Genomic DNA, 24,131 nt, shown 5'->3' with positions numbered 1-24,131 from the left:
AATCTACTTTACCCATTTACCCCTCTAGGCTACCAGTAACTTTCCATTAGTTTTAACAGGTTAGTGTGGTTGTGTTTGATGAGTTTTCTCAGAAAACAGCTCATTTCAGAAGACTGCCCACATACTACACATCAAAAAGTAACAGCTGAACACTGACAACCATTTGACTCTATGGAATACTCTATACCTGTAGACTTCCATGTTAAAAAAAAGTTATTATTTAAACCATATTTCCTCTAAACTAAGAAAATTATTTACTAGCAATAACAGGAATGGCAGCACCTTTTTTATTGTTTGTGAACAAAAGCCACAGAAAAAGAACACAAACACCCAAAAACTAAGATGGAAAGAGAGATGCAAATGCAAGAATACAGCTTTATGCAGCAAGAGGAAAGAAAAAGATGAAACAAAATGCTTAACTAAAAAGGACAGGGTAAGTATAGCTTCTGAATTTCCCCTGGCAAATGTCTAATGAAAGCAGCGAGAGCAAGACACTGGCGGAGCAGCAACTGTAAGGCTGCTCTGCTCCTTACAAACACGACTACAGGATATAATGCTGGTGCTAAGTTTATACTTTAATTATTTCTTAGCTCACCAAAATGGGAACTTTAACCTTTCATTTTGAACCCCTAGCTCATTACACGATTATTTGCTAGATAGATATGCCATTTATACATCTTATATGACCTAGATATGCAGCAATAAGAATGCTTTATATAGTATCATTCCACGAAGTAGGGCTGTGCTAGTACCCATTTGCCAGACAAGCAGCTCAGGCATAGAGGCTTGTACACCTTCCTTAAATTTCGATGGTTATTAACCAAGTGTTTTCTTCTCTTTCCACTTTCTCCCCCCACTTAGCAAACCTGAAACTGCTGCAGCTGTGCTAATGCATCCAGAATGCATATGTGTGTCACGTGAAAAGCGCAAGAAGCATGTCTTCCTTTCCCATCAGTTCTTCCTATTCTAGTGTTACAAGGTTCCATTGGACTGAAAAGCAATTAGCTGTTACCTTCAATTCCCCTATACAACTCGAGAAAAAGCCTTCAGTACCAGTAAAGGTATGCTATATTACAGGTCAATAAAACCCAGAGGCACACTGTGAAGAATCAAGACACTAGACCACAAAGAGAGAGTATTCTGCAGAAAGCACGTAGAGCTAATTAATCTTTCCGTGTGTGATTCGAGTCTTAGCCATTAAAGACCTGCTCAGATAATATTCTAGAAATGGACAATAAGATTATCCAGCAGTATTTGATTTCTTTTCTATTTCATTTATATAGGGTTTTGAGCATAGAACTTCTCCTGAATTGAAGGCTATCACAACCTTAGTAACAGAAGCTCAGGAATTAGTATTTTCTCTTGACAAAAGCACAGACAGAAAATAAAATGGGAGAAGCTTTCTGTCATGTATGCTTACATGAAACTCATCTTTGGTCAGACTTCGTTTCAAGAATCAGATGTATGCCAGTGGAAGCCTTGGGACGCTCATTATCAACTCAGTATCAGTCAAAGAACTACCGCAGAAAGCATTCTATGTGATCCTTTTTGGCAAAGATAAGATTTAAATTAAGAATTAAAAGATTTCAGCTAACTTTCCCTGAACGCTTTATAGCATTGGCTAAAGGGACACTACTCTTACCCTTTGACGAAATCAGAGAGACCATCATGAAAAGAAGATGAAAAGATGCAAGTCTACACAAAGACCAATTCCAAATGTTTTTCTCTGACAAGCCAGACAGATTTACCAGTGTGGTGCTGGACAGGTCGTCTTAGTCTCCAGGGGACTCAGTTGAGTCACATACATTAAGTGAGGCTAAGCAAGGGAGAAAAGAATCACATGATATTTAGTACCTCTTTCAGCCTCCTTTGCCACTACCAGGAACTAACTATTCACTGGCAGACTTTAGATGCAAGTTCACTGACAAAAATGACAACATAGAAGATCCTAGAAACTTTCAAGTAAAATAAAAACAAAGTAGATACAACCCTTCCTGAATTCCATGATGATACAATTAGAAACTGAAGAATTCAGTAAACTGTTTAAAGTAATCTTATTCAAATGAAGATCCAAACCCTTTTTAATTAATTGGAGAAAACAGAGGAGGACCCACTAAGAACATAAACAGCATAACAAATCTAGCAGAAGAAAGCCTAAACTGTTTTTGACAATCGAAGAAGATAAAACTCAGGAAAAACAACTTGTGTCTTATTTCTATCAAAATGAAAGCCAAACAATGTTTCATTGTCTTCTTTCATAGACATTTGACAAATCCAATGCATCTCAATGTTTCTAGAAAGATAACTTGTTAACATTGCAGCAGCTCACTAGGAGAATGGAGTCAAGGTTGCAAATTTCCCGACTTGTAAACTTGCAGAAATAACCTTCATAAGCAAAACAAATGCAACTGACCCAGAGACACCCTCCTAAATTTCTTAAGAGCTTGAAACAAAAACTCAGGAGTTCATTTTCTCTTGCCTTTTTTAAAATGAAAAACATCTTGTCACGGGGATGTATGAGAGCAGACCTCCTCAGTGTCCACTTTTCCATCTTTGTAAAACAGAGGAGGTGGAAAGAAGAAACAAAACCACAGTGATGGCCTTAAACAAGGCTTATAACCCTGAGCAAGTGACAAGCATGGAAATAAAAGTATCAGTGAAAAACAAGTCTACAAAACCCTTAAAAAGATGACAAAACCCGTGTTATGATGGATTTATAAGGGGAGAGAGCAGAAGTAGTAAAAAGCCCTAAAAACCCCTTTGAAAAAGACAAAAAAAATTTCAAGAATTTAGGATTTCAGTTCTCTCACCCCCTGGACAAGATTTCAAATCCGTGTTTGTGGAGGGTTTTTTTAGATCTATTAGTTTCCTCTGATGTATTTGATCACATAGCATTGTTGAACACACTCCATTCATTTTAATAAAGTCAATATGATAACATAATTTCATGAATGTCAGGTTTTAGTATTTGGTAGTTATCCTTTAAGTTACCCCTCAGTTATCCAAGATATTAGATGTGGTTTGATCTTTTTGTGTATATATATGAGAAATGGTTGGCTTTGCAATACAGCACACTTACTGAATCTAAAGGACGTTAAAAACTGACAGTACAGAGTTTGATATTTATGTGAACTATTAAAGCTATATATCCCTGGAATTTTTATATGGACAAAATACTTTTGTCCCCTTACAAAGTGGCTTCAGCATAAGTTTTCAAGGCGCATTATGCACAAATTTAATTATGTCAGAGATCTATGAGAAACCTAGTGGAATTGCTTGATTCTGTACATGCCACACTGCACTGTTAAAGGGTATTACTGCTGCAGATCTACCAGAACAGCTGTCTTATCTGTTTTTTCTTCCGGTTCCATCCAGAGGATTTGAAAAATTTTTAATCCAAACCACACACTTCAGAAAGAACTTGCTTTGGAATCATGCACAGGTACATTTACACTAGCAGGAGGCATGGTATCTAATGGTAACAGGAAGGATAGGAACTAGCAGAGAAAGAATCTTTCAACCTAGATGATCCACGTGAGAATACGAAAGAAAGTCAGGAAACAATGGATGAACAGCATTTCTTCTTGTCTTTGTATATAAAAATACATCTCTATTTACATTTTGAAATATTTTAATCTCTAACAAAAAAAATCAGTAAAATGTAAAATCCAATAAAAATTTTCCTTTTGCTGTATTGTTTACAGTTCTCATCTATTTTGATTTGAAATGGAATACTGGTGTATTTTCTCTCTAAATAAATCCCAATTAGGATACGAAACTTACGTTCATAAAACTTGATTTATGATTTCTGAAACAAATAATTTGCCCACTGAACTCCTAACAGGAATGCAAAATCATTTAAAAATAATTCAGTACATTTAACCTTTGAAGATGTCTTTTCTAGTGCAGTAAAAATTACTACCAATGTACTAGAGAAAAAGAACTTTCACATGTGTAGAGTTTGAAGGATGAAGAAGCACATGCATGATTTTAGTTGAAGTACTGCCTGTATCGAAACCTTCTGAACATCCAATATTGTACTTCATTAGGAAAAAACCATTGTTTCATAGATCAGTTTTAGTCAAAAATAATTACCAACCTGCCTACATATTGGGGAAAAAAAAAGCCTGCCTATTTATCTTACAATCACCTCCTGAGTAACTGACTCTGGATTTTTTAATGTTAATTCCCAGATCTCTACAGGCAAGCAGAATATAATCATTCCACCAGTACATTACAGCAGTGAGACAAACCCATCTTTAGAACAACCTTTTCCTTAACAGTTTTGTATCTTTCCTTTCAAAACCATATACAGAAGGGATGAAGTTATTAAAGCCCAAGTAACTAGAGTAAAGAGACTATCAGTTGCATGTCCTTCACAACCAGGCTTTTTGTGAAAATCAAACTATCAACTCATTCTCTGGAAACAGGAGATAGAAAATTATGCATGAGGCAACAGAAGGATTAGGATATCAACAGCTTCAGGCTGACCATCACATCCTGCTGACGCATCTGAATGATGCACCACATACTGTAGAGCATGTAATTGAGTATAAACATAGGGTATGTAAAAAAACAGGTAACAGTATAAAAGATTCCTTGCATCTTTTACACGATTACTTGACACTACTGTGGCATTTATAACCCAGAGAAACTAAAAATAATCAAACATGGACTCTTTTTTTACAAGTCTGAAAGAACACAGGAAACAAAGGGCAGTGATAATTAATACTTAAAGCATCAGCTAACAAACAACACATTAGAGAAAGGGCACTAAATTTTAAAGGAATAAAACAAGTCCTTAGAAGTGTCTTGTTTGCAGATGTAATGCCATCAACAGTCCTCACAATCCCTTTTAAAGACACTGGCTAAAATCTTAACATTCACTGTAATCTGTTTTGTATGAAATTCTGTTAAGGCATCCAGCTGTGGCTTATTTTCTCTGTGATACTGAACAGAAAATTGTATTTCAAGAAATCTAGTAAAATCTCTATTTTTCCTCAATTAACAATACCACTGATTTCACTTAAACCCTATTTCTCTTCCATTATGAGAACAATTACGTAAGAAGAGCGTTTCATAAGAAAAAACAGTCTTCAGCTACTTTCCTGTTTTTATAATTTTTAATAATTTCATTAATAATTTTTAATAATTTATAATTTAAGAATCAACTTTTCTGGTAAAAAAACAGGGCACAATACCCTCACTTCCAAGGGTTTGATTATTATTAATGTTTTGAGATACATCAGTATCTCAAGGCCAACCAGTAACAGGAAATTGTGTCAAAACATACAAAATAGATTGCTTGAAGACAGGCATTTCTTGATATTAGACTTTGCGTACACCTACAAAAGTGTTCACATACAACATTATCTGCATTTCTAGTTAATAGATACTGGGAATACCTTCGAGTGCCTCTGAAAGTCTTCACTTCAAAGGCAGACCATCAAACTAGTACCAGTATCTAACCACCAAATACTATCTAAGCAGCTGATAGCGTACCAAAACTAGTGGCCTACACAGCATGTGATCACAGAGTTAAATTACTTTCCAGTAACTTTTGCAAGAAACTGGAGAGCTCCCTTTCTTTTCCTCATATTCATATGTTTTAGGCACATTAAAATTAAGCCGGAGGCCCTGGGTTTTCCCCCCCCCCTTTTATATATCGATTATGAGAATATTTATTTTGGAGAAAATTGATGGATTAATTACATGGTCTTTAGAAATCTACTTACAAAACAGCAAGCAATGGTCTCATCTAAAGAAAGAACAATTCTAAATGGCAACAGCAACTTACAGGATATATTAACAATACACTCAACACAATATTATTGTTCAGAAAATACTGAATGCTTACTTACATAATGATTCTTCTGTTGAGGAACCAATATTTTCGTCTATGCCTGTCATATCCAATAGGTTCATGGCGAATGTATGGTTTATTTTTTTGGATTTCAGCCACACAGTCAGTTACTCCAGGCACCTTGTGTGCTACACAGACCTCACACTGCCATTCATCTTCTGGTACCTCTTCAAGAGGTGGTTTCACACACTCCAAATGGTACACCGCTGAACAAGTTTCACAGCAAAGCAAATCCCCAAGTTTGTGACAAACCCTACAATGATCATCGTACTGAATAACACCTTCTGACATTAACTCTTCACGTGCAATGTTTGTTGTAAGAAACTGATCCACTAAGAACTGCAGAACTTTGATTTTATTCTCTACTGGTCCATAAGGATAGTCCTCTGTCTCTTGGTAAGGAAGAACATGATGGTATTCCTTGTCACTCTCACAATATACCCGCAGAACCTCTGGCCACGTCATTCCATCTATGAAATACAAAGTGGAATTAACGCTATCTTTGAGGTCAGCAGGTCCAAAGGTAGTATTTGAAGTGTCTTCTTCACGTAAAACTGCTTTTAAGAGCACTATATGCATCTCTGCCATAAGTGTGCACTGCTCTTGACTTACCAGAGCAGCACAGAAGTCCTCAAAACGAAAAGGAGAGAGGCGTAAAACAGTGCCAAAGTTCCTTAGTACCTCATAGATGGCAATAACATTCATTATATGCTCACTAGGCACCATTAAGTCCTCTGAGGATTTAGGAAACTCCAAGGGTGGGATATCTTTTTCTTCCAATATTGGAGAACGAGGACGATGCACTCTCTGTCTTCTCCTACCTGGAATAAAAAACAACAATAAGAATTTTGCCATTCACAGGTCAACACGTTTAAACATCTATCATCAATGATTCTGTCCAATTTTCTACACTATCGCAAATTAAGGGATCACATCTTCAGTTACATAAATGTGACAACTCAGCCAATAATTTATACTTTAATTAACAACATGAAAATAAAATACACAAGGTATCTGAAATTTTGCTTTAGACACTTAAGCAGTTGCATTTCCCATATAATTTATATCTACTGAATCTTTAAAATTATGTCTAGAAATTCAATTGTTTAAATTAGTTAAAAAGACATTTCCCTTAGACAAAATATTAATTTAGACATTTTTCTCATTTTTATTCATCATGACTAGTTTATAATTTCTTCTTGGAATTTTAAGTTTAAACTTGAAGTATCAAGGTTCGAGCAACAGGCATTTTGTATTAAAATACTGCAAGCTATTCTCCTACACAGCAATAGTATACAAGAAGTTTCATTTCAAGCAGAAGTCTTAGGACATCAATTTCAACCAAATTAAAATACAAAAGAGAAACTAAATCACTTTGTCCACTGCTTTCTAACTAGAAAATTTCTCCTGGATACCTACAAACCAGAAACAAAAGTTAAATGTGATGTTTTATGAAAATGCTTCAGGAACTCCCAATTTTAAAAAAAATAGCAAAACCAGAAACCCAACCCAAAACCCAAACTACCCCCATGGCTTCAATAAAATAAGAGAGAACCACAGAATGAGAAGGAGGTAGAATTATGGAAGGACAAAGCCTAACACAAACAGCTAATCTGACGAGCTGTTTCACTACCTAAAAGACAAGACACTGAACATAAATTAATTAAATCTCAGATGCTAATTCAGATGAGATGCTACACTTTCTTCCCTTTAATTCCACTATGCTTAATTGCAAGCATAAAGAAAAACAAAAGAGGAAAGTTTCTGTACATGACACTACTGAGGCAGACGAAATATTTCAATCTTCCATCAAAATAATGAAAAAGCATCCAGCTACATGCAACTATTTTGCAGCTATCTGTTGAAGTACTAGGATGCACTCATTAAACCTACTTCCTTTTAAAAAAAAACAACAAACCTAATTAAGTTTAGACAATCTCAAAAACTAATCATAAAACCATCATCTTGGTTTTAAACCAAGAACTGAGATGAAAACTGGTTTTAGGTCCTCTGGTAAGCATACTAAGATTCTGGTCAACAACTAAATTTCATAATTATCAATTCTACACAGAAGAGTGGTTGGCAGGATGCATTTTATTCACAGAGAAAATTAAAAGGAAAAGGGAAGTTCTCCATGACAGCAATTTCACATGCACACTTTATTAAAGAATGATATATATTACACATTGTGTGATCTGAGGCTGAAGAGTGACACAACCAGTATTCTGGAATTTTAAACGTCATGTTAATAATTTCTTGGTCAAATTCTGTGAATAACAGACACTCCAAAAAATTCGTTCAAAAATTCAGAGATAAAGTAAGTTCCAGTCATCTTGGATGTTACCATTAAGAGGAAATGGTTCTCTGTGGCATTTGTTCAATCCACCCTACTCCCTCCCAACAGTTCCATAAATACAGGAAATAAGTCTAATAGGAGTGGCAGGGGGTGGGGGAAGACCTGCTAAAGCAGGCAGATACCCAAAGACAGATCCTTCTGAATCTGAAAACACCATTGTTAAAACTTCAGCACATTGAAAAGGGGAAAAAGAAGTTACCCAAAAGAAAAGCTACCTTTAAGAAACATCTTGATACATAATAGACAGTTTGCCAAATGATTCCAGAAGAAAAATAAATCATGGCAAGATGACACAAGATACATCTCTCCCTCTCTAACGACAAAGAATGAAACCTTATTCAACATATCAGACACTCTGAAACAATATAGAAGATGAACTGCCAGATGTTTCCATTACAGAAGTAATGGGTCAACATCATCTGCGAATAAAAAAATTTCCAAGTTTAGTTAAGTTTGAGTTCTGACTGTGGAAAAATGAAAGAATCCTTGTATGACCATTTTCCAATATGCTTCTGCACAAATCAGTGGAAAATGTTTAATCATGGCAAACACACAAAAACACAGGAGTATCACAGCCAGGCCCAAAGCAAGTGTTCCTACAGCAAGAAATATCTAGATCAAACCCAACTTTTCTTGCACCATGATCCAAAAATCATATATGCATAAACCAGAGGTGGTTTAATTAAAGACCCCAAAGGAAAACACACGCAGATGCACACTCACAGATTAAATTACTATAGGGTCCTGAAGCTTCCTTCAATATTGCAGGATGGCATAGGATCAGTCCTAGTAGGCGGTCATGCAAGACAACACCAACGCAAAACAGATATTCTGAAATCACTAATGGTCTGCACAGAGTCCAAATATCACAAAAAGCTGGCAGAGCTATAAACTGGGATTCTTTTCAGTGTTTGCAATTGTAGCAGAAAAACGTGTGTCACACAGTAAAGCCATCAAAGAAACAACCCTTCAAGAAAGAAAGTGGCAAGAACGATGACCCCGGTTTACCTAAATTAATCAGAAGTGACAAAGCCCCCAGTAATTTCAAGCAAAGATAAACTAGAATGAAGGAACACTGCTGAAAGAAGCAAAGGCTCCTTATTTCCTCTCTTCTGTTGAGATTTTCCACTCTGAGAACAAAATTATAATTGTCCTATGCATTATTTTTATCCTTCATTAAAAAAAAAGATTCCCCATATACCATGTTTGTTCATCTCTCTTTTACAAGAGATAAACTGGTATATTTGTTACATCAATCTAACAGGAGAAGCAAAAAGAACCTTAAAACAATGCATTCCTAATATTTCCCACAGAAGTTAAAAAAATCCTCTAATACTCCTCTTATAAAAGGAAGCATATTGGTACAATTAGAGGTCTAGAATAAACATGTTGTCAGGACACAAAGTATGTCACAATACCATTAAGAATTCTACTTTGGTGCAAGTACAGCGTAAATGTGTGGCTGCATTATTCACACCACTCTTCATCTTTCTATTTAAATCAGTTCATGTATTTTCATGTTTGCTTTGGTATAAAGCACAGAAATTTCAAAAGTAACTGTAAAACTAATAGTCTAGACAATAAGGAAAACCATATTGCGTCATAACATGCATTCTTCATTTGTCCGCCACTTCTGAGTTATGCCTCACGATGCGCAGCACAGTTACTCTATCACACCACTCAACACTCCCAATCCATACTGCAAATCACCCACCACATCTCAAGAGCTCAAATAATTTATCTTTTCAAACACTGAACTTCTTTGAACAATTCTGCACTTCATATAGTCTGGTTTTCAGAGCTAAAAAGGGACAGTATTTAAAGATGCAGAATATTTTAGAAAGAAATGGTACCCAGGCATAGTTTTCTTGAATGGCTTGGTTGCACAATATTTCAAATCTAGGTTGCTCCCCCCCAATTTCACTTCCAATTTGTTATTGACATTTGCTGTATGCAGGTTCAAGAGAACTTGCAGTCTAGAACTCTGAAGAATCATGAAGTGTGATTTGGAAATTCAGAAACTGCAAACAATTTATGCTTAAACGTATTACTGTTTCATGCATAAACTGCATTCTCAAGAAGCACTCCAGGTACCTTTAAAAACCAAAACACGTGTCCCCCCCCAGTCAAATCAACATAACCAAGCAGTCTAATCTCCAGTGAAAAAGATGGACGTTCTCTGCCAAGGTGCTCATAAATTTTGAGGCACTCTGGCTGTTGAACTTAAATTAGAAGTGTAAGCCAATGGAATATGATATAAAGATGTTGAAGTGCTATAGTTTCTGTTTTGAGGTAAAGTTTTTTTGCTTTCTACTGGCCGGGTGGATAACCCCCTCCCTTGCCACTAGCTCAGACAGCTGAACACAGGCAGTTTTGACCTCCAAATAAAGACTCTAGTCATGTTTGCAATTCTGATAATTTCATCATTGCTAATTATCTGCAGTGTTCTGACAGCCCATACAGCCTCACATTCATAGAAGCAGTTTCATCTTCTGTGAAGGTTTTGAAGATCACAGTTCATGTTTACCCAACTGTTCTTCATATACACAAAAAATATCCCTCAAATTTTGAAAAACCTTTCCTACAATAAACTTTTCGAGCTCTCCATTTTCAAGGAAACTCTCTCTTCCACAAGGCAAATTGTCCAATGCTTGAATTTGACATTCACTGGCAGAAAAACAAACAAAACAAAAAAACCTTTCGTCTCGTCAAACATTTGTATGGTCAGATTATTTTATTTTACTTTTAATTATTTTAGAGATTCTAGGATTTGACAACTTTTTTTTACTTCTTGTCATTCATCATGGATTTTGCCCTCCACAGGGAATTCTGACTGTCTGTGAGAAAATGTGTTAATTCAAATTTAATTGATTAAAAAATAATAAATGTAATGACCTCAATTTAAATATTTAAGAGATAAATGCAAGCTTCTGTAGACTATATAATTGATGATTACACAATAAAACACATTTATTTTGATTTGGGACACAGGTACATATGTGCATTACATTAGTATGTATTTTAATATATGGAAGCAAAATAGTATAATACATCCAGTGCAATGACCACACTGAGCAGTCAACAGAATTACATTGTTGCTTTCTTTTCTTAACTTCATATTACTACATCACCTACTACCATTAATATTTTTCATTTTTTCTTGGTAGAGTTTAAATAACTTTGGATAAATAATTTTTATGATTTGCTCTGAACAATTTCACATTTGCGGAAATCTCTTACTGTAGCAGCAGGTTTCTTTGTTTTAAATTAAAAATGCAATGTGTACTACTCTGTCTAAAAACAAAAAACATTACGAGGATTCCAGAGTAGGTGTACCAGCAGCAGTCCTTTAAGGACCAGCATCACCTGACTTACTAGACTTTAAATGGTATCTAGATGTATCTACTCTCAGTTAAAGAAAGTCAATTTACTCACACTGAAGTTCCCCAAAATGGACTCGTGTTATTACATGTAAATTGTATACTTCTAAGATCGTTTCTGCATATTAACCAAATCCCTGAATCAAATTCCACCTTCAAGTTTGAGCCAGTACAAAAAGAGAAAAATGTCCACTTCTACACCATTCAAATTCCACAGCTTTATTTGGAAGGATAAATTGATCTGCCAATAGCCTCCTGCTGCCACGACTGGACTATTTACAGGATCCAGATCATCTTGAATGTCTCAGCATTATACTTCTATCTAGCATACGCTTCTTTTAAATCACATTCCTTCACTAGTTGTCTCCAAAAGTGATGAAGTAGTCTGCAGTGGTTGCCTCTCCCTATTTTGAATTCTCTAGTTGAAGAGCTGCCTGTAATTAAGATTAAAGAGTAAACAATTTTATTCACATGGCACATTTAATTATAGATATTGATAATTATAGTCTACACTTACCATAATCTATTAAAATATTTATATTACAAATATTTAAGCAAAACACACTAATGATATTCGAAATAAAAATGAAGTTACTGAACTTCATTTCAGTAACACTTTATAACAGGCTGAGCAGCCAAACCCAGAATTTACTAAAACACTTAAACCCAAACCCTTACTTCATTTTTTTTTTTTAATTTCCATCTATTTAACCTGTTTGGTTCAAATGCTGACCCTTTCAAAACTTAGAAATGAAGTGGGGTTCAAAAGGACTGAAAATTTTGTCTTCATTTGCATTCACAGACTGAAAGAAGGGAAATTCACATCTATTCTCTAACACTTTACCACAGGAAGATATGGAGCTTAAAAATACTATAATAATCTTTAATATATCTTCTGGTTTATGTAGACAGTTTTAAAAGCGAGTATTTGAATGAACTATTTACAGCAGTGTCCAGAATACAGAAAGGTTGTACCATGACCAAATACGACTTTCATGCTCTTTTTCCTTTCATTGTATTCCACTTAGCATACGCATGTAGCTTAACAAAAAAATCCAGTTTTGCCATGTCTCACTTATGTTACATATCCCTTCACTCCAGATGTACAGTACTAGTAAACATAGCCTTTCAGCCCAACTATTTCAACAATGGACTAGTGGATGGAGGTCCTACATAGCAAATATTGTGTCAGAACCACTGTCTTGTTTAAACAGTGAGAGTGGTAGCTGCACTGGTACGACCTGAAAAATAAACAATGGTTCCACCATTTCTTGATTAGAAAGCTCACAACTTCTCATTTCTCTTCTCTAAAAACTTTCCCTTCCTCATAATTCCTCAGCACCTGGGCACCAAGACTCCAGCTTAGAGTTCCTGTTCACAGTTGCAGCAGAGAGGTTAAACTTGACAGAGAACAGGGGAGAGAAGAGACAGACCATTGAGTTTCAGATACTTCAGTAATCTGTCACAGGAGTCGGGGGCAGGAAATACAGGACAAATCCCCCACAGGCACACTCCACAAAATTGACCCCAACAAGTGAAGAGACTTCAAAGACTTTCCATTCGCCCCGCAAAAGAGATTAGTTTTGGCTTCAAGTTCCACAAGTCAAGTCAAACTAAAAAGTCCATGTTTAGTAAAATAGAATTAGGTTGGTTTTGTTTTCCAGATCACGAGTCGCAACAGAAACTTCTCAACATAAAGACCAATTGGCAGTTGTATGATGTCCTGGGAAGCATGAGTACTCCTTAGAGAAGATGCCCTCTCCTACGTTTTCCTTCCTCCTCAAAATTTTGGCTTTTGACTGCCCTTCTAAACTCACTACAACTATCTTATTTTTGTTTGGTTTTAATAAACATAACAAGAATCAGACATTTGGTCTCCCATATTACTATTTTGCACCAGGCAAATTTAAAATTAGAATGTACAGGAACGTGAAAGTTCTTATTAGATATCACCGAGCAAACTAAAAACATTTGATGAAAATTTCTTCGTTTTCACAGCAGAATGCATAAACTGGATATAGCCACGTTTGTCACAGCATTATCCAAACCGGTTCCTTAATTAAAAGTCAATCTCTTGGGAGAGCATTTGCTCAGCTTACACCAAAGAAGAAAAAGCAGTAAAATGAATCAGGTTAACACAAAACGAGAATATATTATGAAAAGCAGTACCAAAATAGAAAAATCTAAATCTTTTTCTTGGGATGGGCCAAAATTAAAGGCTTTGACTTATACAAAACACTTTTTTCCCCTTTTAAAAATGTCAACATGACAATCAATATGTTTCTAATATTCACAAGCCAAATAATCTCTTCCAGAAAAATTTTCTGAATGAGTAAGATGCATTTGTAACTACTTGTAAGTGCAGCTCTGATTTGAATATTGGTCTGCAACAATGGTATCTAACCCAAATTTCTTTATTTTGCCTGGAAAAAAGAAAAACCCCACCACCCACAAACAAACCAAAAAAACCAACCCCAAAACTAAAACACAAACCAGATTAAAATCTAAACTGACATTAACAATGAGACATTTCAAGCACCACAAAAGCTTTGGAAGTTGAAGTACAAAGTGAAAAAATAACGAGTTACTAGACTAGATCCTGAGAGCATCTTCCTGAGAGCACTCATACTGCAGAAATTCTCAACATGTGCTCCGTGGCTAAGTTTGACTACTGCCTTGCATTGTACAAAACCAGGTCTCTGTGTTCTTTAAAAACTGTTTTAAAGCTTTAAAACTTTTGGCTTTTTATATTTTCAGTTTGTACATCTGTCAATAGCACAGTTCTAAATCAAACTAGGATTCTCTGCTCGTTTTACATTAAGTAGGAGCCCGGAATACAAACCCCCTATATTCTAAGGCATCACTTTAACATTTGGAAAACTAATGCAAGACAAGTAGCAGATGAGATCCCACACTGTCATTCTGAAAGTACTCAGAGTCACAGCCCTTTTGTGCCTAGAACCCAGAGGGAAAACAAAAAAAAACAAAACACCACACAGAAAACCAACCAACCAAAAAAACCCCAAAGTAGCACTAACATAATGATTTTCAGCAACGTTCTGACAGAAAATTTCTTACTTGGGACACGCTCAGGATAAGTTGCAACTGATTTCTGAAGTTAGTGAGCCCTGAGACCCGGTCCCAGTCTCCTAAAATCCACATTTATTCACCTTACACCAGTTCTACGCAATAAAATGGTCAGCTATGGAATTTTACTGCAGACCTACAAAAAAGTTTGCACAACTTTTAAACTCATCTGCGGTACATCAAATTATCCTACCTTCTACAAAATACGAACTTTGATAAAGAGCTTCTTAGAAAGATGAATGAAGTGACAAATGCTCTCTTCAGATAAACTTCAAATTTGCATGTCAATACAACACAATCAGCCACAGATTTACTCCTTTGGCCTTCTACACAATTTCTTTCCTAGGACTTGTCTCCTCTAGATTTTCATGACTGGCATGATAAACTAGTGATAGTTCCTCTAGAGTACAAATCAAAGTTCAAATTACTGAATGGTAAAATAAGAGCATGCCAGATTTAATTTAGAGAACAGGGTACCCTAGGTAAGATGTCTGGGAGGCTGGTAAATCTTCTCACACGACAGACAAAGGAGGCTGCATATCTTACTATCTCAATGTCTCCACTTAAACAATTCTTCAAGAGCATGAAAACGTGTTAAAATATAAAATTACCAGACACACAAAATGCAGCACCTCATTTCCAGTTAAATTCTTTCACTCTGAAGGTAGAAGCACACTGGTGAAATAACTGGTTAACGGAAGTGATGGTCAATCACTGTAAATGCTCAGACTAGCAAAATCCATCTAAAAATTTTATTTAATTTATTTTAAGATAAATCTTTTGTCTCAACTCCACTGCTGTGCGTTTTCTTGTTAGATAGACTGATTATTATCTCAGTCAAAATCTAGACGTACAGCTCTTCCTAAAGCTAGTTTTCCAAGTTTTTGACAAAGAAAAAAAAAAGAAACAGAAAAAGTGAAGGACTTCTAGGCATCTTGATTTAATCCTTCTTTTAAAATTCTGCAACATACAGAAACTACTTGATATCTATAATGCAATTGTGACAAGCCTAAAGTAGAACTTACAGCAGACAGGTAATGGCAAAAACGCTTAGTGATACAAGATATATAGGATACCTATCCTAAAAGCATATCTACCTTCTGGGGATACAATGGGATAAGAGAGAAGGGACAGACGTTACACACACACACACACACACAAAATCCCTCTACTGAAAGTCCATCCAGCAGAGGAAAAAGCAATGATAAATATCATATGCATTCACACAATAAGCTTTTACTGTACCATTATTAAGGTGTTATACCATTCCTAAGATTTTGCTTCTTTAAATACTTTAATAATAGTATAGTAGAAAAGTACTCCTACATCTAAGTTCAAGATGCATCATAAAACCACCAGCAGAGCACAACAACCGAGCTTTTCTTTGCTAGTGACATTGCACTATGATGTTTTAATTAATTGTTCAATGTAAGTTTGAAAAAGCCATACAAAGTCTGTCACCAGTTTAAGGGAGATGTGATTTACATGTAAAATCTTAGTTGGTAGGAAAGTTTGACTGGGATTGCAACTGTTCAAATCCCTGCTCGCAAAAAATAAGCTCTTCAGCCCTTAAGACTACACCCTGAAAGTGGTAGTAATTCAGGCTGCATGCGATTGAGGGAAGATAAGTAGAGAACGATTGTTCATCAACTCTTCTAGTAGGAAAAACCCAGCGGGCAACCCATGATACTGTCTGGGGCCAGTTTAAAAGACTGGAGGAGACACTCCTTCAAGCCCTCCAGGTGACCACAGGAACTTTATCACTGTATATTACAATTTGGCTGGTTTGAAGACAAATATATGAAAGAAAAAAAAAGCCCACATTTATCTAAACATAGCTAAAGACCAGTTCCGGCTCAGCATGCACCTGAGTCAAAGAGCACTGGAGCCCATGAAGGAACTCTGAAGACGTCTCACTGTATGCCTGCCCTATTCCTAACGCTCTTCTCTGCACTGGCCGCTGTTAGAGAAAGATACTGAGGTTAGGTGACTCTTTCCTTGCCTGTTAGTACTGTTATAATGTCAAGTATCTCTTCCCAGATTATGGTAAGATTTCAATTAGTGCCACCACTGTGTAGCAGTGCTCACAACGTAGATATTTGCTTAGCAGAAATGAGACACAGACTGAGCTGAACGAATGAAAAGTTCGTACTTTCTTTGAAAAAGGGCAACAGCATGTCTGGGAGAGAGGGAAGGAGGAAGGGAGACCTTTAGGCAAATACTGAACTAATGAGAACTGCCTATTAATTGCCAAAATAGCAACATAGATGTTTTATCTATCAAACAGTATAAAAAAAAAGCACATAAGGTTGAAAAATGCTAACAGTTAAACTTATCTTTAAAAAGTTAACTGAAGTTACCGTGACCAAGTGAGAAATAAACATATAAATTGTCAAAATGGTTTCCAATACACCTAAATACCACATAAAACCTGTCTACGCTTGCACAGCAATGCACAGAGAGGTATCTTCTTATTTGCCAAAATACTTAAGTATTCAAAAATTGAATACACCCATACTCCGTAGAACTAATTTTGAACCTGGATGCTCATGTAAAAAACATTTTCCTGACCTAGTCAACTAAAATCATAAAAATATTATTTTCCTGACAAAAGCAGCCCCCAAAAAGTAATAAAAATTAAAGTTACCACAACTAAGCAGAAACCGAAGAGTTAAAAGTCAAGAGAGTACTTTAGCTTTTTTCTTCTGTGAAGCCAGACCTCAATCTTTAAAGTAATAAATATTCGAAAATTTCGATTTGATTGCAGAACATCCCTGCAACAGGTAAACTAACACCTTAAAAAAAATTGTCGCTAAATTAAATTCATTTAGTAATGTACATACGTATTTTGATTCATTTAAGTTCCTGAGCATATGGATATAGATTTAAAAAAATATATATATAGACAGAGTTTTTAAAAGAACTATTATGAAGTCACATAATGAGCTCATACCATTAACTCACCAAAATAAAATTGACACATTTAGTAGCCAATACTTCCCTCTTCTAAAAAGTCATCAGCTAACTACTCAGAACTACACTCCTTTTTAATTAAGATGCAACGCATTTACACCAACAACCTGTTCCTCCCCCCTTTCCAAATTGGCCAAATACTTGTACATCAGCTGCGTTTGCTATCCTGTAGCCCAAGTCAGAAACACTCCTAGGTTATCCCCAAGTTTAAACACTCTCCTGGTTCAGAGATTTTTAAAAAAATTTATCCTAAGCTTGAATTCCTTTCTGGAATGAGTTCACATAAATCCAAAGTGCTTAAATTTAAATAAAATAATTTTTGAAGCTTGAAACCCACATGGTTAATGAACTAATTAAGGACAAACAGAAGTACAGGCCTTAAAAATTTGAGCCCAAATTTGCCACTAGAGGTTAAAAAAGATAATCACAATGATGTTTAAAAATTTTTAACCCCAACATGAGTTTTAAAGGTTGCCATATCTTAAGATAAATGCAGTATTTAAACCTAAGACTTTAGACTCAACCTCTACCTTTCAATCTGTGTTTAACTAAAACTAGGTTTACACCCTTGCAATGAGGCCCTGTGCACTTTTCCCCAAACTATAACAATGCAATCTCCATTTTGAACAATGCACCTCATTTCCCTCCTTGGAAAGCTAGTTCTGTCTTAAAGCCAGTAAATGCTGGATCCAGTTATATATACTTCTGATTTCAAGAGCCTGAAAATTTTCAGTGTTTATGGTAGGTTTTTTTTTTTTAAGGCCACTTCAAGTTGCATGTGCTTCCTTTCCTTTTAACATCAAGTTATATCTGCAAGCACAAGCCATCCTTTCCTGTATATACTTGAAAGGACCTCTTTGCAAGGCATACATCTTGTTTCCCTTGTTTTTAAATATTAAGTGAACGCTCCACACAGTTCTGACATCGTTTGCAACACGTTCTGGTGTATCATGCATTTCTGCAGTCACCAGAATCTCCATGCATATTTGCAAAGCACCCCCTTGTTACAGCATGTACTGCCCTCCCTCCCTCCCTCCTCTCAGTGGATGTGTTTGTAAGCATCTTCTAATGTTCCCTGCATCCGTGGGGTTGCCAGTCGTTAATTTGCATACCCCTCTCTCCCTGTGAGTGCTTGCAGGCATCCCTTACGTACACGCATGGGAGGAAGAATGCGTGCGGACTGTATTTGCAAACCTAGAGGGAGCATGTGGGGTGCCCTCGACTTGTTTTAGTTCATCCCACTGACTCTCTACCTGGGGTGCTGCTGTAGGTGCTGTGGCTCCTGAAGCTGCTCTCAGTGCAATAACTGGCATCGTCTTCATCCTCCATCTCTTCAGGGTAGTCAGAGTCGTCGTCGTCCTCCTCCTCCATTATCTCCTCCTCCTCTTCCTCCTCGGAGTCCTGGTTATCCTCGGGGTCTCCCTCCTCTTCCTCCTCGGACACCATGCTCTCCTCCTCCTCTTCACTCTCATGATCATCGTACACCACTTTGCTGATGCTCCTCCTGGACGAGGCAGCCCTGCCTTGGCTGTTGCAGCTGCCTCCTCCGCCTCCTCCCCCTGCTCCTCCAGCCCCAGCCCTGCCCCTACCCTTACCGCTGCTGCCTCCCCCACCAGGGGTGCTGCTGCTGCCGCTGCCTCCCTTCCTCTTGCTGCCCCCCCTGGGGGAGGCGGTGGCGGGGGAAGAGGCCTGGGCAGCCCCGGCTCCCTTCTGTTTGGGCCCCGCCGTCTCCGCCTGGGCCGATGTCGCCCACCTGCCGCGGCTGCTGCCCCGCTGCCGGGACCTCAGCCCCCCGATGGGGCCCGCCGGGGCGGGCGGAGCCGGGGAGCTCGCCTGAGCGGTGGCCGCCGCCGGCTGCTGCTGCTTGGGCGGCCTGCCTCGCCGGCCCCGCATCTCTGGGCGCTGGCCGAGGGGGGAAGGGAGGGGGAAGGAAGGCTCGGGAGGGCGCTCGGAGTCCGGACAGGCGGCTACGGGGAAGCTCCCCCCCCTGCGAGGGATCCGGGCCGGGGAGGGGGGCCGCCGAGCTGTGAGGGCCGAGGGCTCAATCCGAATTGCCGGCGTCCCGCTCCGGATCGCCACCGGCCGCCATCTTGTTTCTTCGTCTCTGCCTCGGCTCGCTCCGCTCTGACTGGGGGAAGCGGCGGCGGCAGCAGGCCCCGAGCGCCTCACGTGACCGGCCGCGCCCGCCAGCCGCCGCCAGGGGGCGCCGCCGCCCCCGGCCCCGAGAGCCATGTTGGAGCCGGCGCGCTGGGGCGGCTCCGCGCCCCCCGCCCGCTCCGCCGCCCCTCAGGCTGACCCGCTGCTGCGTCCGCGCTCCCTTTGCCGCCTTCCCCCCGACCGGCACACGGCGTGCTTGTGTCCCTGCGTCCCCTCTCGGCTCACCGCCACGTGTCACCAGGCGCTGCCCCGCCGCCCCCGCCCACCACGAGGGTTCCCCCTCAGCCCCGGGCGCTCCCGGGGCGCCACGCCACGCTCCCCCGCCGGCGCCTGAAGCTGCCCCGCAGCCGCCGCCCCCCCCCCCCCCCGGGTGCCCGCCCCCCCCGGACTCACCGTCTCCCCACGCCTGAATAGCGATGCCCGTTACCGGTCCTCTCTCCCAGTGCTCAACCCGCGCCCTGAGGGCAGCCCCTCGGGCTGCCACCCCTCAGCGCCGGTCCCACGGCCTCAGCCGGCTGCGCACCCCGGCAGGGACAGCGGTGAGCGCAGGTAGGCGACGGGCTCTCCTGCCCCTCCGCCCCGGGCTGGGGCTCACCACAGAGCTCTTTCCCCCCGCCCCAGCGCCCGCCGAAACCGGAGCCACCAGGTCCCCCCTCAGGAGAGATTTCCCTCCTTCACCCCCCTGAGGCGGCGGCCGCCCTCCCCCAGCACCAAGCGGGCCCCCTTCACCGCTGCCATGGCCAGCTCTTGCCGCGTTTTACATCTTCGCCCACGATGCAAGAAATTAAAACCCTTTGACAGCTCACTGTTACCTACCCAGGGTCGGTATAAAGCAAAACAGACTGAGGAGATCACACCGCGCCCTACCATTCGCATTTTTGTCCCTAGCACCACAAAAAAGAGATGGGCTTCGTCTATTTTGTATTCCCTCTCGTTTTCCCAATTGCCAGAGGCCGCAAAGGGCTAAAAAATCTACATACACCAATTGCACTGTTGGGTTTCTAATGCCACCACTTGAATTCAGGGTATCGGTTTCCTGAGGAAAAGTAGTACAAATTGAAAGTCAGCCTAAGGCTCACAAACATCTTGCGTTTCTTATAACCAGCCCTCTTTTCATTGCTAAATCTACACCACTTTGGGATCCCAGAGTTTGAAGTCTTATTGTTAGCAAATAAGTGTGTTCTCATTTTCATTTTCTCAGCCCCTTGCTTCTGTGCAATATAAAACCCAATACTGGTCATGCCATAAGCATGCCAGCTCTATGTCCACTGTGTAATTTAATTTGCATTCCTCTATAGCAATTTTTGAAGTGCCTTTCGTTCATTAACTTGTTGCTCAGGCTGAGAACCTCATTAAACCCACAAACCTGCTGCAGTGTCAAGCAAGCAACAAAGTCACAATGGCACCAGACAGCAGGGTTTAGCCCAATTTGCACTCTCATATCCAGCTGCACTCTTCTATTCAGCAGTACAGCTGCAGAGGCTCAGAGCCATGTTCTAGACACAGCATGATATAGACACAGCAACAGCAGTAGACAACATTGCCTAACCCATTTACACCTTCATACTCAATTTGTACTCTGAATCTTTCATAGTTACCTTTAGAGTGCTTATGTCAAGCTACTTTTTGCAACCTCTTACAAGGTTGCAAAGGACTGTGGTAACTCTTTAAATACACCAATAGGTAGGTTATTTCATTATCTCCCTTTGCGATCTTGGAAGAAAGACCTGTGAGTTCTGCTATCTATACATTGTGAATCTAGCAAAGGTATCTAGTGCATCTACTGCATTAATATTCATACAGCCTGTAGCATTATGAGAGCATTAACATCTCTAAAATACTGTGGATTTTGTGTACCTAGAGTACAGCAAAACTACTAAGAATCATTTGCTTTTGAATACTGTGAACCAGAATACCTTGTCTCTTAATCCTATCTCTTATTTAAGATTTATCAGTTGTTGATGTGGAAGTGCTTACTGAACAGGACGTAAATAATTTTCATTTTATAGGTAGAGAAATGGATGCATAGAGAGGTATGTTAACTTTCACAGTCAGGACTATAAAATAGTCCTTTCCAACACACAGTTTAGCTCAGCACAGAGAAATCAACCATAATCCCTTAACCTACTCGCCTACCCATGTTCACTCCCAAGAACAAAACACACCTCCATGAGGAACTTGAAGTTCCTCTTTTGAGTCTGCTGGTATAGTTGAATGAGCATATTTGTAAGTGAATTGAATAGAGCAGGAAGAGGAATTTTAGGTAGGAGGCCCGACACTGCCTCCCTACTCAAGACAGACAGAGAAAGGCTCCTTTCAAAAGGCACTTAGGGGAAGATGAATAGCCTAGTTGTTCCAAGCTGTTGTCTGGATGGGTTCCTTTCTCCAAGGGTAAGGGAGAGAACTTAAGAACCTACAGCTGGATGGCATTATTAAGAAGTGAGCATATGCTCTTGCTTAAATTATTGAGCTGCTTTTGTCCAGTCCTTCCCTCCAAATTACTTCATAATATGTATTAAGCATTGAATTTAAGTATTCAGCTCTAGAATCAGTTACATGCACATTTATAAGACACCAAGGATTTGCCGTGTAATGCTGGACTCAAGCTCAGCTGTAGGCTAAATAAAGTCAGCCTGAGGAAGCAAGGGCTTACATGACTTTTGCTGTCGTAACTCAATACATTACCATTTTATTTATTGTGATGAAAACCAAAAGTATATCAATATACTGATTATATGTATTGTATTACTATTCAATCAAATTAGTATCAAAAGAAGTTTTTGACATCACATTTGCTGTTCTAAGGCTATCTCCTCTGAAGGCTCCTGTCCCCAACCATCCATTTTACACTAGACTTCAAGAAATCCAGCATTATACTTACCTGTCCCGTTTTCCCCTATCCTAGATTAACTTTGTTTTAGATGAATATTTAGTCCCACAAGTAGTTTGTAACAAGTCAGTTTACCTAATCAGAAGTACAATTCAACAGATGCTTATACCTGTTATACCTTCAAAAAGCATTGTTTTCATAAAACTTTAGTTCATCACTTTTTAAAGAAGGTCAAAACAAAACTAAAGCTAAGATCTACTTTGAAATGCCAGAATCCAAGCTGTACAGAACAAGCAGTATAGATGAGGTTAACTTGAGGTATTCACTCTTTGAAAAAGTACTTGCAGAAAACAAGCACTGATGTAGGCAAGAACATTCTTATTTTACATTGGAGATGAGTTTTCTTCAGAAAATTAAAAGCAACTACTGCCAGTGCTAAGGAGCACCCCACTATATGATTCTTCAGCTGTCCAGTGTAGTCTTTTTTAATTTTACTTTTACACTCATTTTGCACTGACCTCCGATACCAGTGTATACGACTAGAACATGTCAACTTCCAAAGAGTCTTGAGGCTTTTAAGTGTGTGCAGCTGTTTCAGAGTTATACAGCCAAAGTTCAGTAGGTTATGCTTCTAGCACTTCAGCCATAATAATCTTGTGTTCTAGCTCTAGCCAGAGAAAGGAAAAAATGCTGTTCGTTCTCAAGCAACTTTAACCTGACAAAGGTTAAGAAGCCTTTTATTCAAACAGTGATTTCCAACATTCTGCTCGAAATCAAACTGGATGGCTCCTCTGCGTCCAGTGACATATGCTTAAATCAGCACTATCAGAGAAAAATCACTATGCAAATAGAGAAGTTATTTTCAGCTAGGTTAGTTCTTTGTTCCAATGTAACAGGCAAGATCCCATCCTTGCTCTGAGCTGTGCTGGCAGTTATCAGTTGCATGGTCAGCTTAAAGACATGTCAAACTCACTCCAAAGTCCACAGCATTAAATGTTATCTGAATGTTATTTTTATACTCCTCTCTCCTTCCCCCAAAGTTTCAAAATGCATATAGGCCAGATTTCAAGGGATGAGTATTCAAAAAGCAGAAACTATATTGGATGCTGTCTTTCAACATCAGAAAGATTCAGAAATTTCTAAAGCAGGAAGTACAGCTTTATGTATGAAATACAGCTAATTATGCCAAGATCCAGTAACTCTCCTTTCTGTAAGCCTGTGCAGGAGACCTTGCTCTAGAGGAGCAGCCTCTGTGCTTGAGAAAACAGTTGTCTTCAGCTGACGGTGCTGAGATAAAGAGTGTCACAAGACATCCTATTAAATAACTGCGCTTTGCTTCTTCATTTGAGGAAGGGGTCTAGTTCCTGCTGTATACCTCTTCCTTCTCACTAGCTGTAGGCGGCTTCTGGATGCAGGTGGTCTTATCAGATGCGAGATGCATCAAAATAGCATTACATTATTATCATTCAAGATTTCAACTACTAA

The 24,131-nt window shown here is 39.0% G+C and overlaps 1 protein-coding gene across 27 annotated transcripts in view; it reads right to left on the bottom strand.

The window, feature by feature from the left end:
* Positions 1–19,906, bottom strand: part of BPTF (bromodomain PHD finger transcription factor) — a 57,656-nt gene extending 37,750 nt beyond the window's left edge. For all 27 annotated transcript variants that reach the window (XM_075111556.1, XM_075111554.1, XM_075111565.1 and 24 more), the window contains exons 1-2: positions 18,913–19,906; positions 5,862–6,684 (exon numbers count right to left, since the gene is read on the bottom strand). In XM_075111556.1, the coding sequence (XP_074967657.1) occupies positions 5,862–6,684; positions 18,913–19,891 (1,802 nt within the window). In that variant the 5' untranslated portion in view covers positions 19,892–19,906. The remainder of the gene's footprint in view (positions 1–5,861; positions 6,685–18,912) is intronic.
* Positions 19,907–24,131: the final 4,225 nt, after the last annotated feature.

Source organism: Phalacrocorax aristotelis, chromosome 16, assembly GCF_949628215.1.
Source record: "Phalacrocorax aristotelis chromosome 16, bGulAri2.1, whole genome shotgun sequence".
Taxonomy (NCBI): domain Eukaryota; kingdom Metazoa; phylum Chordata; class Aves; order Suliformes; family Phalacrocoracidae; genus Phalacrocorax; species Phalacrocorax aristotelis.
Note: the sequence above shows the minus strand (reverse complement) of the source record. Positions and strands in the feature narration are given on the sequence as shown.